Raw genomic sequence first — 15,164 nt, forward strand, 5'->3', positions numbered from 1 at the left:
TGCTTTTGGTCAGCTTAAAAAAAAAATGCTTTAAATATTTCAGTGTACCTAGAAACAATCAAAATCAAAACTGACACGAGATTCTTAGTTTGACTTAAAGACCTTTTGTTGATCATTTCCTTTCAGCAAAAGCAATTGGATTAATTTAATGCAAATTTCTCAAATGTATCTGTCACATCACGTCTGCATTTTTCAGTTTAAAATTTTCATCTGCATTGCATCAGCTCTATGTATCTATTAGGCTGGTTTTTCACACTCTTTGTCAGCCCTATGTTTGGAGAAGATTTTGGCATATCTATTTCCTATATCTTTCTGTACTAGTTTCCTCAGTACGTACAGTCATTACAATAAATTCCACCCAACCTAAATAACACCTAGTCCCCTGAACTTTCAGAAGAACCCAGATGATGAGAAACATGAGGCACAGGGACCTGTATAGCCATGACAAATTTGGCACCAATTTATTCACTCTTCCTGCAGCAGGCAGTATCAGTATTCTCTTGAGTGTATATTTTGGCTTGGAAGGCAGAAATACACTAACTAAAGGTGCTTAATTTTGTGCGTGTGGTTTTTTTTCTTTTTAAGTAAGTTGAACAAGATCCTGATTTTAGATCGCAAATCATTGCTGTATGCTTCACAGGGAAGAACTTGTTTTAGAATTATTCACATGTTGCCTGAAATATTGTTGATTTTCAGTACATCAACTTACATGTATTAAAACCAGGTCAAACTTTATCATTGCTTATTATGGTTGAAGAAGTCAGCCAGCAATAGCCTGTATAAGATGTTTGTTTGAGTTAGGGGGAAAATACTGAAAATGTTAATATTAAGATTGTAAGTTTAAAAAAAGGCTAAAATGAATTAGGTCTTTTTAACAATGTAATTAAATGTTAGGAATACTGCAGAACAACATTAAATTACGAGAGTCAATCTGAATTAATCTACAAGAAAAATATAAAAAGAGAAAGATAGAATTAGTCTTCGGTAAATGTACATTGTTACTGAATAAAATAAACAACTAAAACAAGAGGGCAATGTCCTCTGTTTAGATATTTAAAAGAATGTATTTTTTAGAGATTCTCAGTGATGAAATGTAAGAAAGGTTAATGTTAACATACTAATACTGCTCCTATACAAAATTCAGTGGGTTTGAAAACATTCAAGCTCAGGTACTTTGAGATTATTTATAATGGAGAACTTTGAATGGACAACATTTTTATAATCACAGCCAACCATGCCATTTTCAATCATCATTTTCAATCCCTTTAGTTACACTCCATAAAATCTGACTTCTTTAAATCCTGAAACATTAATGTACACCCCAATTTAGTTGAAAAGGAAATTAATAGTACAGTTATGTATTGGCAATTTTATGAGTATTCACATTGGATATACATGTTACCGAGTCTGAATCCATAATGTTGCCGTTGCAAAGGTAATGAATACATGCATAGAACATTATCAGAGTTCACTGCTCACAAATATGAAAAATTCAGAAGAGCTTAATAATCAAAAATTGCTCCTCCACTTGTAGTCCTTTCTTTAAACTTACCTGCTACAGAGTAGATAGGGTATTTGACAAATGGTTAAGCATCAAATCCTAGATGACTTTGAAAAAACCCTGTATTTTAAAGTAATGTTTTTACAAGTACGTGGTTTCACCATGACACAAAAAAAAAAAAAAAAAAAAAAAAAGAAAAATTGCTAACACCACCAAAGTTGGTTAGGAAAAGGAAATACAGAGGTCAGTCCTCTGGTAGGATTGCTAGCAGGCATGAACGGTGCAGAGTAGCCTGTTGGATGGTCCAGTAAAATGATATTCAGTGCAGCTAGCAGTAGCATTTACAGGCTGTACAGCTACTCTGATCAATGCATTTTCACCAAAATTGAGATGTTTTGTAGAAACACACAATAAAATTTTGCCAAGAAAGGTTGGCAGACAAACCCCCCATCTTGTTTTGCACTCGTTTTCATGAACTGACTATCTCACGTTTCATTAGAAGATGGACGAAAAAACATTTCTTCCACTATGAGAACATTTGAAAGATTTTGTCTTCAGTTCAACACAGAACAAAATCCCAATTTGATAACCTCAAAAACTGCTATGAAAGGAACTTGTAATCTCCTAGACTTTTACTTCTCAATTTGTTCTACTTCTGTATGGATACTAAGATTTTCTTTTGAACTTGCTTCTCATTTATGTCGATTCAAAATAATTCTCATTTACACAAGTTAAGATAATTGAGGTTAGCACCCCCAGGGCAGAGAAATACATACTTATTTATGGTTCATCTAAGGATAAGGATCAGAGTAATCAAATTCAAGTAGACCTTGGATGTGGGTTATGTGAGACATGTATTAACTATTGTGTATAAAATGTATTAAAGTTAATTCCTAATCTACATGAACTCTCGTGAAAGAAATTTAGCATGATGGACTTTCTTATAGGTACAAAAAATTTTCTCACTGATTCAATAAGGTCAAAAAGTCCAATATGTAGTTCTCATAACTGTGACAAAATATGACTTAATTCACAGATCCATTTTTAAATAAAAATTATTGATACACATGCTTTCATTTTAGTTTAGAATCACAGAATCATAGAATAGTTAGGGTTGGAAAGGACCTTAAGATCATCTAGTTCCAACCCCCCAGCCATGAGCAGGGACATCACACACTAAACTATGTCGCCCAAGGCTCTGTCCAGCCTGGCCTTGAACACCTCCAGGGTTGGAGGATTCACAACTTCCTTGGGCAACCTATTCCATAAAGGTTTGACCCCTTTCTTTCCCTGTGTAAGTTAACTTGCAGGACAACTGAAAGAGGCTTAACTGTTTCATTTTGTTTTTTTCCCAAATTTATGGGAATGCTCAAGGGTTTGCTAGTAAGACCAAAGTAAAAACAGTTTATAAGAATTTTGGGCGAGACCTGATTTTAATTTAAGTTCTTACATGGGTTTATATTACATTTTAAGCCTAATAGAGAAATTATTGACTAGTCTGGCTATTAGTCAATATGCTATGAAGAGAGACAAAGCTTCCAAAGTCCTTTGTTTGCAAAGGGTGATGGGATAAAAATGTAGATATACAGCAGGACAGATACCATTACTCCTTAAGGACCACCAGCCCAGTGTAAAAGTCTACGGATCCCAATTTTAGGATTATAAAGAACAATGCACAGGTATTCTATTCTATTCCCAACCTGTCAGCGATCTTTGGCATGCTAATTCTGCAAGTTTACAATTGTACCTATTTACAAAGGGGAGTTTATTTCATGAGTTAATGTCGTTAAATGGATATCTAGCTACTCCTTATTCATGCAAGATCCTGATTTTCTCAGGTTTTCCAGTCCATAAAAAGAAAAAAAAAGGCAGATGAGCCACAGCTTAAAAAAGCATTGAACACAGTTTTGGTGAAAATTACTTTTCAAGAGAGGTTAACTAAAGAGGGCTAGAAGTAAAACCCAAAGATATATTTTTTTAAGGAGCCAAGAAGACCTATCATCTTCATTCTTCATGAAGGGTTTGGCAGATGTCTGTTCTCTTACCTATGCAAAACATATCTGAGATGTTTTACATTTTGGTGTAGGCTTATATTAAAGCACTCTGCTTGCAAATTGGACTCTGAAAGGTAAATATTTTTTGATGAGAAGGGAAAAAACTACTGCTTTTCTAAATGTCTGAATACAACAGGCCCAAGTTGTACACCCACATGAACTGTGGCCTGTGTTAACTGTCACTCTCCACATTCATCCCTGAACTGCTTCTATTTTGATTTTGCTTGCTTCAGGTTTTATGTTGGTTTCCTCTTCCTCACTATATGCTCACAGTGAAGAACAGAGTTAAAATAAAAGGGGTTTATATATTCTTAAGTCTGCAATATTATGTATATGACTAAAAAAACCGAAGATAAGTCTTCGTCTTTTTAATTTCCTTTAAAAAGGTGATAATAGGAATTGTTACAGACATCAGCCAATTAGATAAATAATGCATTGTGTGAAGGACACTTCTTCAAAAAAAGCAATATTCACATTTTCAGCAGTTGAGATTTTGACAGGAAATGGAACAGAAGTAACAGCAAATCAGGAGGCAGTAGATAATACCTTCTTTTAAGAATGTGCCAAAAAATGTCAACACGACCTTAGTGAGAATTGCAGACGTAAAAAAGGGGGGGAAGAGGAAGGAAATGCCAAAACATAAAAACCAGCAGTTAAATATAAAAGCTGTAAGAAAAGGGGTAAAATAAATATAAGTTTAAACTATTGGATTATTAATTAATTTTAAATCATTAAATTATTAGCTTTGTAGTCACTGTCAACATATTGAGGACATTGCAATTTTTTTGTAATTTTTATGCTATATGATTTGCAACAAGAAGTTAAAGGTGATATTAATGCCTTCAAAAATCACTGAGCATACTTGAAATACTCAAGATCCCCTAAGTTTTAATTATGGGCAACAGTTTGTCATAAAATTATGTTTAACAGACAGAAAGTGCAAGCATCACCAATGTTAATATCACCTCAAAAAAATCTGTATAAGTAGTTAGCTGGAAATATGTCTGTAGAGAAATGTATAAAATACAGCAACTATTCAAGAAGAAGAAAATTTTTTGTTATGTAATATCCTGCTCAGTGTACAAAGTGAGAGATGAGGAATTCTTGTTCTGTAATTGTTACCTTTTTGGCAGGTTATAATTTTCTTCTGAAGCTGAAGGCACAAATCGTTGAGATGGTCAGCTTGCCAGTACTTAAGAAACACTTTTCGGACTCCTATCTAGAATACAAACAGCAGAGTAATCTTCACCATCAACAAAAAAGGCCAAAACAATGACAGGTAGATAAGTATAATACATATACAATTCAGCTAAAGGTTGAGATGAGATCTGCAATTCAAGAACAGCAGAATACAAATACGTGTATAGAGAGCTACTATCACTTGGTTGAGTAAAAGATGTATTTGGAAAGGATGAGCAGATTGTCAGACACACAGTCCCTCTTCAGTTCCAAAAACATTCAGAACAAATACTACAATCTTCAGCTTGGGAAAAAGTGCATTCTGAATGTAGTTATGCTAAAGTGCTAGACAACATAACAGGAAATAAGGTTTAGCTTTTATAAAACAGGGGGATGTGGGCAAGGAAAAAGGTGCAAAGTCATAAATCCATGTGTAACAGAAAATTAAAATAGATAGCTGCCATCTGTGGAACAGCAAGAATTTAGCCCAAGTTGGAGGATAGGAGAAACTCACTGCCATTAGCGAGAATGATTCCCAATGTCCAGTAAAATTAAGAATCCTAGTTCCCAGCCTTGCCTGCTGAAGTTGTGTCTCAGGTCTCTTTTTAGTATCAAGCCTAAGAAGTGAGAGACAGGGGGACTCATTTGTGAAAAATAATCTCCTAAGTATTTGATTGAGTTTTTGAGCTTATTCTGGTACTGACTAGTTGCCTGGTTTAACTCATCTAGTTCTTGAGGGTCTTAATTACAATCATTAGATGCTCTTCACCCTAGAAAAAATTAGCTAGTTAGACCAAAAGAAAATACCTTCTTTTTGATAGCTTCTGAACACGATGAAACAATCTTTAAAAATTCTTTTCTGTGTAATCTTCAAAGGCATTCCTTTCTAATAGCCTTAAAAAAACCCAAACACACACAATCTAGCTACTTAGAAATAAAAGGACCAGTATCAGAGAACTCTGCTATCCAGTGAAGATTATAATTTCTGTCTAGCTAGTAATTTTGTATGGCTAATAGGCATACTGATTAATTAATACAAGTCTGGCTAAAATTGCAGAAATTGGTTCCAACTCGTTTGTCTACAGCTCACAAGCTCGTTCTCTTATTGCACCGTTCTGCTCCACTGTTGTATTTTTAGTATAGATCTGGAAGACCGGTATTGGCAGGGATATTTGCACACCTTTTCAACTAACTGTTTTTAATCCAAACACTACTGTCACACGTACATCACTGGTAGTGATGAACTACAGAAAGCCCGAACATGTACACCACCTCTAAACTCCATTAACAACATTCAGAAATGACTGGGGCACATTTTGTCCCTTTGTTCCCTTTTCATTCTACTCTAGAGAGAAATTATTTTAAATCAAATGTTTTGAAAAGTCTAATTCTGAAGTTTGAGCTGACAGACAATGATGGTGCAACTGTTAGTCTTTTAGTTAAAAATCAGAGGCGCTGAAATGGCGAGATTAGAATGCTTTCTAAATCTTTTTACGTATCTTTTTTCCCCAATAAAATAGGCCTCTTTGTGTATTGCAAAGTGTGTGAAGGTGATAAAAAACACATTTTACTTGTCTTGCCATTGCAGAAACTCATAAATAGGGAATAGGGTTTTTTGCATGGTGGGAACAGCTATTTTAGAAAACTGTGCAGCTGCAGAAATACTAGTATAATTTAGCTATTCCAGAGTATCTTCTCTATTCAGACCACCTATTCTGGAATAATCCTGCAACAAATTGGAGTTATTTTTCCAGAGCAATATTACCTTTTCCTGGATCCTGTTTCTGTAATGGTAGTTACCCTGGTAAAATGATATCTGTATATTTACTTAATAGATTATCTTGACTGATGTCTTCCAATTTTTAACTTCATATTCATCTGAGGCAATCTTACTGAGATCTCATTGTGCTTTTATACTTTGCTTTTAGGGATATACATTCATCCTCATTTTCTTGACCAGTGACTTCTAACAACAGTTTTCACTTTTCTAGCTGTGCTTTCAAAATTCCCTTTTTGCCTGGTTGTCTTAGCACTCTGACTTCCTTCTTCATTCATTATCTATTCTGTCGTCTGCTTCTTTCCCAGAGCTTGCTAAATTTCCTTAGGAATCATTCCTTTTGTCCCCACTTCTCTTCCTTTTTATTTCAAAAGTTCTACGAAAAAGAGGTCAACCACTTTCTCCTACAGTTTGAATTTGATTCTCTTTTAAATCCTGTACCATGAACAAGCAAACTTTTCATGTTTTCCCAGCAAATTGTGTCAATTTTCTCCTCTCTTCCCAACAGGTATTCTATTTTCATGCCTTCAATGTTTTTTCCAGGACACCAAAACTCAACCTTGACTCCTCCTAGCAGATCTCCTCCGTCACCCTGCAAATTCTGTAATAACTGCTCATCAAACAACTATTTTTTCCATCCATCTTGTCAAAACACATATTAAATTTTCCTTACTACTGGTTTTGCCTACTAAACCCTCCATTTCTTGCTCACATCATCTTAAATCCAGAATTCTTCTATAAGAATAACTGCATTATTATTCATATGGTTAACTGTAATTAAATTATCATGTAATTATAATTACCATTTGCATCTGACTAGCTCTCAGGCAACCATAGCCTAGATACAAATACTTAAAATCTTCTACTCTGTTTACATTTTCTCTTTATACTCCGCTTTTCCTTTCCACAAACCCTCCACATCACTTTGAAGACCCCTTTCTCTCCTCTGTCTCAGGACTATGCCAAATCACCCATTTTGTCCTCTTTCGCTCCATTCCTCAAACTGCTTGTTTCTTCCCTTACTTCCTCACTGGAAGTCTCTAAAACATTCATCTCTACTAGGGCAATATTATGGTACTCTGACAGAAGAAAAGGGGATGAAAAGTTATACTTTGAAATATTAAAAAAGCTCTGATTATTAGCAGTGTCCATGGCAAAATAAACAACCCCATTCTTGATTAGTCTCATAATTAACACACTGGTCACATTTAGGCTATATTGCAAATGTATAGTTTAACTAAACATTAAGTTGCAATTCATTTTGCAGTGTACAGTCACAAAATCACAGTCAAGATAATTACTTAAGCTTATGGTTAGTTAAGCTACAAGTGTCTGGGACTATAGAATCACAAAGCTAGCTAGGGGACATGCAAAGCATTAGTGCATTTTTCTCCTGTCCTGCACCCTAGGAACAATATAAATGGAGGTATTGTGACATTGCTTATGCTATGAACTTCATTAGTAGAAGCCTGCTACAATTTTTAAGTGAACGAAGGAATACAAAATGTCAATACAAATTCATTTTTACTTTCAGATAAAAGCTATTTATAGATTTTACATCATATGCCAGGTCTATTGAGAACAGAGCTCTCAACAGAAACTGCTATAACCCATTTGATTATGTTAGTATGGCTACAGATCTGTGTTGCTCAGTCTTTGAACTAAATCTGATACCCTCTAAAGCTGACCGAGTACAAGCTAGTCTCACTGCCCTCTGTACAGTTCTGGTGTTCAGCAAAAGCAATAATGCTGAAAAATGTTGGCATTTCATATGTCAGATATCAAAACAATTTTTGAGGCTGCCACCTGTCTTCATTCTAGTCTTTCCTCTAATCACAAGACGTTCCCTGCTTGCCTAGGGGAAAAAAAGGTTAAAATGTTATTCCACTAAAGCACCCACTTTTCAATACTTTCTGGACTACAAAGTGCTCTCATCTGAGTTTGAAATTTTAATGTCATTCAGACTCCTGTAAAAGTAAACCATCTGTGAATTACAGCCATAGTTATTTTAATTAGAAAAGCATTAGGGTTTTAAATGTTATTTTTCAAAATGACATATTTTTTTAAAGATTAAGTAAAATTGTCATTGATGACTACCAAAGCTTCAATTATTGCTACAGGCCTCCTTTTTTCTTCCTGGGAGGAAAGAGAAAAGACGGGAGGGAGCTGTTCTTTCTCTTTCTTCTTTTTTTTCTCCACCCCTCCCTCTCCTTTTCTTTTTTTTTTTTTTTTTTTTTTTATTTTATAGAAAAGGTGTAGGATGTAGAAGTACAGACATTCAAAACTATGGAATGGATGCTGAGATGGTGTGTAGGTGGCATGGAGGCAGTATTAGCTCATACTTAATAGGTGTCAAGGGAATCTGTAAAGCTGTTCTTTAGTTTAAAAAAGGCAATTTGTGGGAGTGCTGTGTGTTTCTGGCAGTACTTTCAAAATAGCTACCTACAAAAGACAGAGAACTATAATCTAATGATATTTTACACAATGACACACATTTTCACAGTGCATTAATGAAATGTAGAAAAAAGCCTTAAAACTATTGTAAAATGTGTCTTTTTGCAGTGTACATGTCTGCAAAAATATTATAATGACAAACACATTTACAGGGTACTGATCTTTTACAAGGACTGAAATGTTATTTTTAAAAGCTTACTCTATCTGCTTTATTTGTTAGCTTTTTTTCTCACATTTTAAGAGTCCTCATTTGTCTCTCTCTGGCAAACTAATGACCTTGCACCATGGTACATGCTGAATAAACCTACACTTTAGTATAGACTGTACATAGCCTCAATATAACGTATCTGAGTAGCCCAGTATTCACACAAATGACATTAAGGATTTATGTAAGTGCTTGTCAGGCATTGGACTTTAGGGAGAAAAACTGTCATTCACACTTCTGGGAAAGGGCAGGAAAATGGTCGTTCATTTTCCAAATGCTGCATGAACCTCACGGCTCTTTTCACTTGAGAGGCAACAACAAGGACTGCCTTAGAGGAAAGGCAGTGATCAGGAAATATAAGATGCACGTAAGAAATACTCAGTGGAGGAAACCTTACCCCAGTTTTATCTTATGGGATTTCTGTACTTACTAGACCTATTATTCTAGTCTTTCAAAAATCTAGAAATACACACAGCACCATAAGAAACAATATGAAAGTGTCTGCCTGTGTGAACTGAGAAACCAGGGACAGCAATGACAAAGAAAACAAATCCTGAGGTTAGGAAACTGGGAAACTAAACCCAGACAACAGATGAACACTGAGACCAAGTAATAAGCAAAGTATCCAGGAAAGAAAAAAAGAGAAGAAAAGAACAGAAAAGTGTTAAGAGATATAAAGAGGAGAAGAGGGGAGGGAGAGACATGGAATGCAGATTTGAGAGATCTGCATGCAAAAGATATCAGAATGAAAATAAAAAGTTTGCAAGACTAGTAATCATAAGAAAGCCCTGAAAGGCGGATGGAGAAAGGGATGAATATATTGCATAGGGGGAGAAAAGACAGGAATCAAAAACAGAGCTCTGTTTTTAAAGACTGAGAGCTTGTGAGGATTCTGAGGTGAAAGTGAACCATTCACCCCATTCTCTGGCCAAGAGGGTAGGATGGACTTGGACTGTGTGGCACAAAATAGTTGCTGAGAAAGACTGCAAGTGGTGGCTGGCCCAAGCCAGCTTTTTGGCAGTACTGGAGAGGTCTAAACTCACTCTCTGGTGATTTCTGATACTAGCAGATTATTTCCAAAATATAACGGGATGATATAATAGGACAAAGATATAATGGGACAATGTAAGTTTGCTGACATAACCCAAAGTATGAGTGAAATACAGACAGTGGTGTTTTGATCACTGGCCATTAGCCTGGAAACTCTTCCTGGGATTTTTATTTTTTTTTTCTGTTAAATGTGACCTTCATAATTTTAAAATTTACTAAAAGAAAATTGACTTTTAAAATCAGACATTCAAAACAAAAAGGAAATTGGTTTCCAGCACAGTTAAAATTGCTAAATGACAAATGAATAAACTGGCATACAATTTATGAGCACTCAAAGTTTTCCTACTTGAGGGAAAAAAGAGTTAAGAATCCTTTATATATTGCTTATAAAGTATGTTAGTACTTTATCATACCATGTACAAAACAATTTGTATTTCAATACAGCATGACCACTTTCATTTTAAGCCAAAATAAACAGTTCTTTTTAAAAAATAAAAGTCTCTCTGAACTATGCACACAATTTACACGTTTCATTTCATATACTTCTGCTCATTTCTCTGATTTACTCATATTCCACTTATGTTCTACACTCTCCTATTTAACCATAAATATACTTTTCCCCAAAAGAACTCTGGCATGCATATTTTGTATATTAAAATATTGAAATAAAAAGAATACTTAAAACCAGCTGTATCAAATCCAAAAAGTGAAATACCTGTAGCTTAGTATATGAAATCTGATTCTCTTTGTGACTGATAAGAACTGTGGATCAGACTTTATTTTCCTTCTCCAATTTTAGAAGTGCTAGAAGAATTAAAAATCTCTAGATGGACTTCTGGGATTTCTCTTCACTGAGGGCTTATTCTCTGCTTTAGCATTTTCAGTGGAAGTTTAATACTACAGCTCCATACTGGCAAAGAACACTTCTCCAGGAACAGTGCAGGCTCCTGAAACAACTCTAGCAGTGTATGTAGTTGTACAAATGTGAACTGGCACTAATGTAATATTTGTGTCATGCAACCACCTGATGCTGCTTTGGAACTTCATAAAAACATTCTGACTGACTTGCCTGTACTGCTTATTTCCTACCTGATGAGTTCTTTGATAATCCCATTTAAACTTACTCTTTCCAAAATGAGTGATCTCTTGTGCTCGGAATTCAAGGCTACTGATAAGAAGGAATCATTCTGGATTTGAAGAAGCAGGCTAAACACTGGAAAGATAAACTAAGACAAACCTTTTATTAGACATTTTTAAGGATTGCTATCTTTTAACCAGACAAGCATATCTAGTAGTTAAAGGCTGAAAGATTCACTTTTAGTGAAGTCTGGCCTTCACAGTGCTTGTATTTAACAGCTGCACTACATAGCAAAAGCAAATTAAACTGGTGTTTGGTTTTACTTCTGGTATGATACAAGTTGTTTGCATTTCAGCAAGCTCCATCTGAAGTAACTGAGAAGGGTTAATTGCAGACCAGTGACCTTAGCTAAACAAAATGTAAAGCTCCAAGTTTTGATGAGAAAGCTCAGTAAGCTATGAGCTAACCCTCCTTTATTGAATTTATATTTGCAAGCTTAACAGTGTGAGGAATGATAATCCAAACAAATGAAAGTTTCCTTATGTCAGTAAAAAGAGCCAAGGACTGTTTGTGCCCTGTACTTCTCCCAAAGCATGATAATGTTTGCAAGCTAGTCATGCTATTGGGATTGTAGGCTTTGCTTAGCTAATACATCACTGCATGACAATAAATGAACACAGCACTGAAAATGTGGGTTTCCTAATGTAAAGGCCTTCAGATGTTCTGGAGAGCAGGACATTCTTCTGCTTTACATGGAGCAGCCAGCATTTCCACTCAGTTTAACTCTAAAGTTACTGCATATCATCTTGTCCCTTCTAATATTAATAGCAAAACTCTCACTGACTTCTCCAGGGGTTAAGAAGGTCTACTACGTTCACTCTGTGTGGAGTTGGAATGGTTTGTTTTGATTTAGAAATCTGATTTTCTCTTACACCAGGTGTGCTTAAAAGTCAGAACAAGTAGCTAAACTTGTCATGATCAAGTGTGTATTTAAGCTGAAAGAACACCTTATCTAGGCTGCGCACAGTCGGGATGCAAAAATTGCCTTTCATTAGTAGCTCTGTGCTTTCATAATTTCAGTAGTTAAGCTAAGTGCATGACTGAAACTTCATGGTATGCCAGCTTCAGTGAAACAGCTTTTTTATTGTCCTAGTTTAGTTATCTCCAGCTCAGCTTACCCAAGGAACAGCAATATTTCATAAACCTATCAACATTTCCCTAATAAATACTTTCTTCTCACACAGAAGCTGCTGAATCAGCCACCAGACATTGGCTAGCTGATAGCGTTTGCTCTTGTGCTCTACTAAACGGTAGAAAATAAACCAAAATTGGATTCTGGTATTGGATCTTCTGTACTTGTTCTCTATTTCTAAACAGACTGCAGTGTTTATAAGAGAAAAAAGAATTTGTTCTGTAAGTAGGCTCTGGGGGTTGTTGTTTTATTGGTTAATAAAACATTCTCCAAACACAACTTATGTGAGAAGGAAAAGATAAATTCTGAAACAGGAAATAAATACAAAGAAACAAATTTTTTAACTCACTTTTGTGCTCTCACGTCAGAACACAGATTTACTTTCCTCTCCCCCAAGTTATTATCACCTTTCACAAAATGGGATGGTGGGGTACATTATCAGAAGGAAGTTAAATAAAGTATCATCCAGATTCACTCAGCTGTAAAGTCCAGATCTTTCATTTTCCCTCTCTGCTGGGGCGTTTATTGGCAACCTCATCCTCTGATGATGACATATAAGCAGGAGGTTGATTTCAGATATGTGCTGCTTTCTACTAAACTTCATTGTCTTTGATGAGGCTATTTTTGCTATCTATTTTTTTTTTTTGTCGATTTATCTACCCGAATCTGCAAGAGCTCTTCAGGTAAGTGAAGGTAACAGTGTTGGGAAAACATTTGTTGACTTATTCATGAACCCGTGCATCAAATAGATATTCAGTTCCAGAAGTGACTCATTTGAAGTAGTTACTGCTGGCAACAGTGGCTGAATAAACTGGTTATATGTGTAATCCCCTACTTCTTGGATGATTTTAGTGATGCGCTACAGATGATTCCTTTCCTCTGGCTTCACTAGCTGTTATCATCTTGGGTTCCTAATTCTTTTTCTCCTTTCTTCCCCCTCGTTCTCACTTTTAACTTCTTTTTTTCTTTTTTTCTTTTTTTCTTTTTTCTTTCTTTTTCAGAGTTCTCTGCTGTAAAAGCATAGAGGAGGGCACTCCTGACAACTGCAGATTGTATAAGCTTCCTCATTTAGATTGTTAAAGTTCAACTTTCATGATTAGTCAAATGAATCAAAAAGATAATTGAGAGAGAGCAATTATGTGACACAGACATTAGTCATATTGCTGATAGCTGGATATATGGGTTTGTATCACCTATACAAAATGTGTCAATGTCAAGCTTGTATTCACTGGGCATTTGTCTTCAAGAAATTGGACCTAGAGTGAATTTTCTCCTAGATTTTTCTTCCTTGATTATCATCTTTCCAACTGTTTGTCATAGCTCTCTGCAGCTTGAAAAAGGTCTAAAGAGAAGGTCACTCATTTTTTCAGATCTTGTTCCTTTCAGCTTAGTCAGTTGCCATGTGTTTCTTATTCACTATGTGACAATGGTATGTCACTCCCAAACCTTCCTATTCCATTTAACTTACCAGTGTCTCTTAAGAGTTTTGTTTCTTTTTGTTTTGAAGAACAATGCATTATGCACTGCTGTAGTTTTGCACACCTGACTTCTCCTGATGTTAATGAGATCCCAGAGTCAAAACCTCTCAAATCTGGTTGAGACCACAAGCTTCAGTCCTCTGCATGATGGAGGGATTCTGGTTTGCAATTTCCTTTTTACATTTTTTGTCTTTCAAGGTTTCAGGCTTGTTTTCAAACTCCAGACACTACAGAATCACTAGTCTTGAGCTGTAGGCTTTCAGTGACGGCCAATTGCTTTCTTTTTCATCCTGTAACGGTGTTACTGGCTCCTGGGGAAATAAACTCCACAGGCATCCTGCTATGTGTTTTGTAACTGAAGCACAATATGCAATTACTGTTATACAGCTTTTGTCCAATGCCAAGCTTTTAGCCCCACACAACTTCTAACGCTTTGTGGTATTCTCAGTTCCAGGCACTTGTAGTAAAAGTACAACTTATAGATATTAATGATTATTTTTATAGAGAACCTTGTGGCAAGGATGCAGAATATACCCCAGAGATGATTTAAGAAACATGGGTAAGGAAAGCAAGTCTATTTTAATATTGCTATCTTTTTCAGGGTCCCTCCTTTTGTTCTTTGCTGTTGAGGGAGTAGGGCTATACATGCTCACTACTTTAGTGGCTCAAAGAAGACTTAAATTTTGACCAAAGGAAAATCTTCTTATGTGTCCGAGTGGAGGTGATCACACATGTGTGCTCCCAGCCTAGCAGGGGACATACCTATTTTCCTGATATAACTAAGGAATGTGGGCCACTGAGAAACAGCCATAGCACAAAGTCCAACATAGCCCTTGTCCTTCATAAACAGTTGCAGAAACTTTTCCTGGTCATCCTAATGCTTAGAGGTCATACCTGAATTAGAAGACCTGTGTTAACCCTGTCCTTTAATATTCCCAAAGTCTATAGGAGAGCCCTGACCACTGCCCAGTCCCTAAACTTCATACTTGCCCCTGAAATTGGTCTGAATGCTCCTCTTGTGGAATAGATTTCAGTCCTCCTGGGCTAGGAAAAGCCTTGCTGAAGCTCACACTGCTTGGGAGAATGCACTACACATCAAGTCACAGAAAGCTTCCCTTCTGTACAATAGCTTGTATAGTGTGCAAAAAAATCATTATTTTCTTTAAAAATTTCATATGTTAAAGAAATCATTCCTG

The 15,164-nt window shown here is 35.8% G+C and overlaps 1 protein-coding gene across 1 annotated transcript in view; it reads right to left on the bottom strand.

Moving 5' to 3' along the window:
• The window catches only part of MYO16 (myosin XVI), a gene marked incomplete at its 5' end in the record, with an annotated part of 102,294 nt that overhangs the window by 42,450 nt on the left and 44,680 nt on the right, over window positions 1-15,164 (bottom strand). Inside the window, one exon of the mRNA XM_010022652.1 lies at window positions 4,678-4,774. Coding sequence (XP_010020954.1) covers window positions 4,678-4,774 — 97 coding nt within the window. The remainder of the gene's footprint in view (window positions 1-4,677; window positions 4,775-15,164) is intronic.

This window comes from Nestor notabilis, unplaced genomic scaffold (assembly GCF_000696875.1).
Source record: "Nestor notabilis isolate BGI_N333 unplaced genomic scaffold, ASM69687v1 scaffold5159, whole genome shotgun sequence".
NCBI lineage: Eukaryota > Metazoa > Chordata > Aves > Psittaciformes > Psittacidae > Nestor > Nestor notabilis.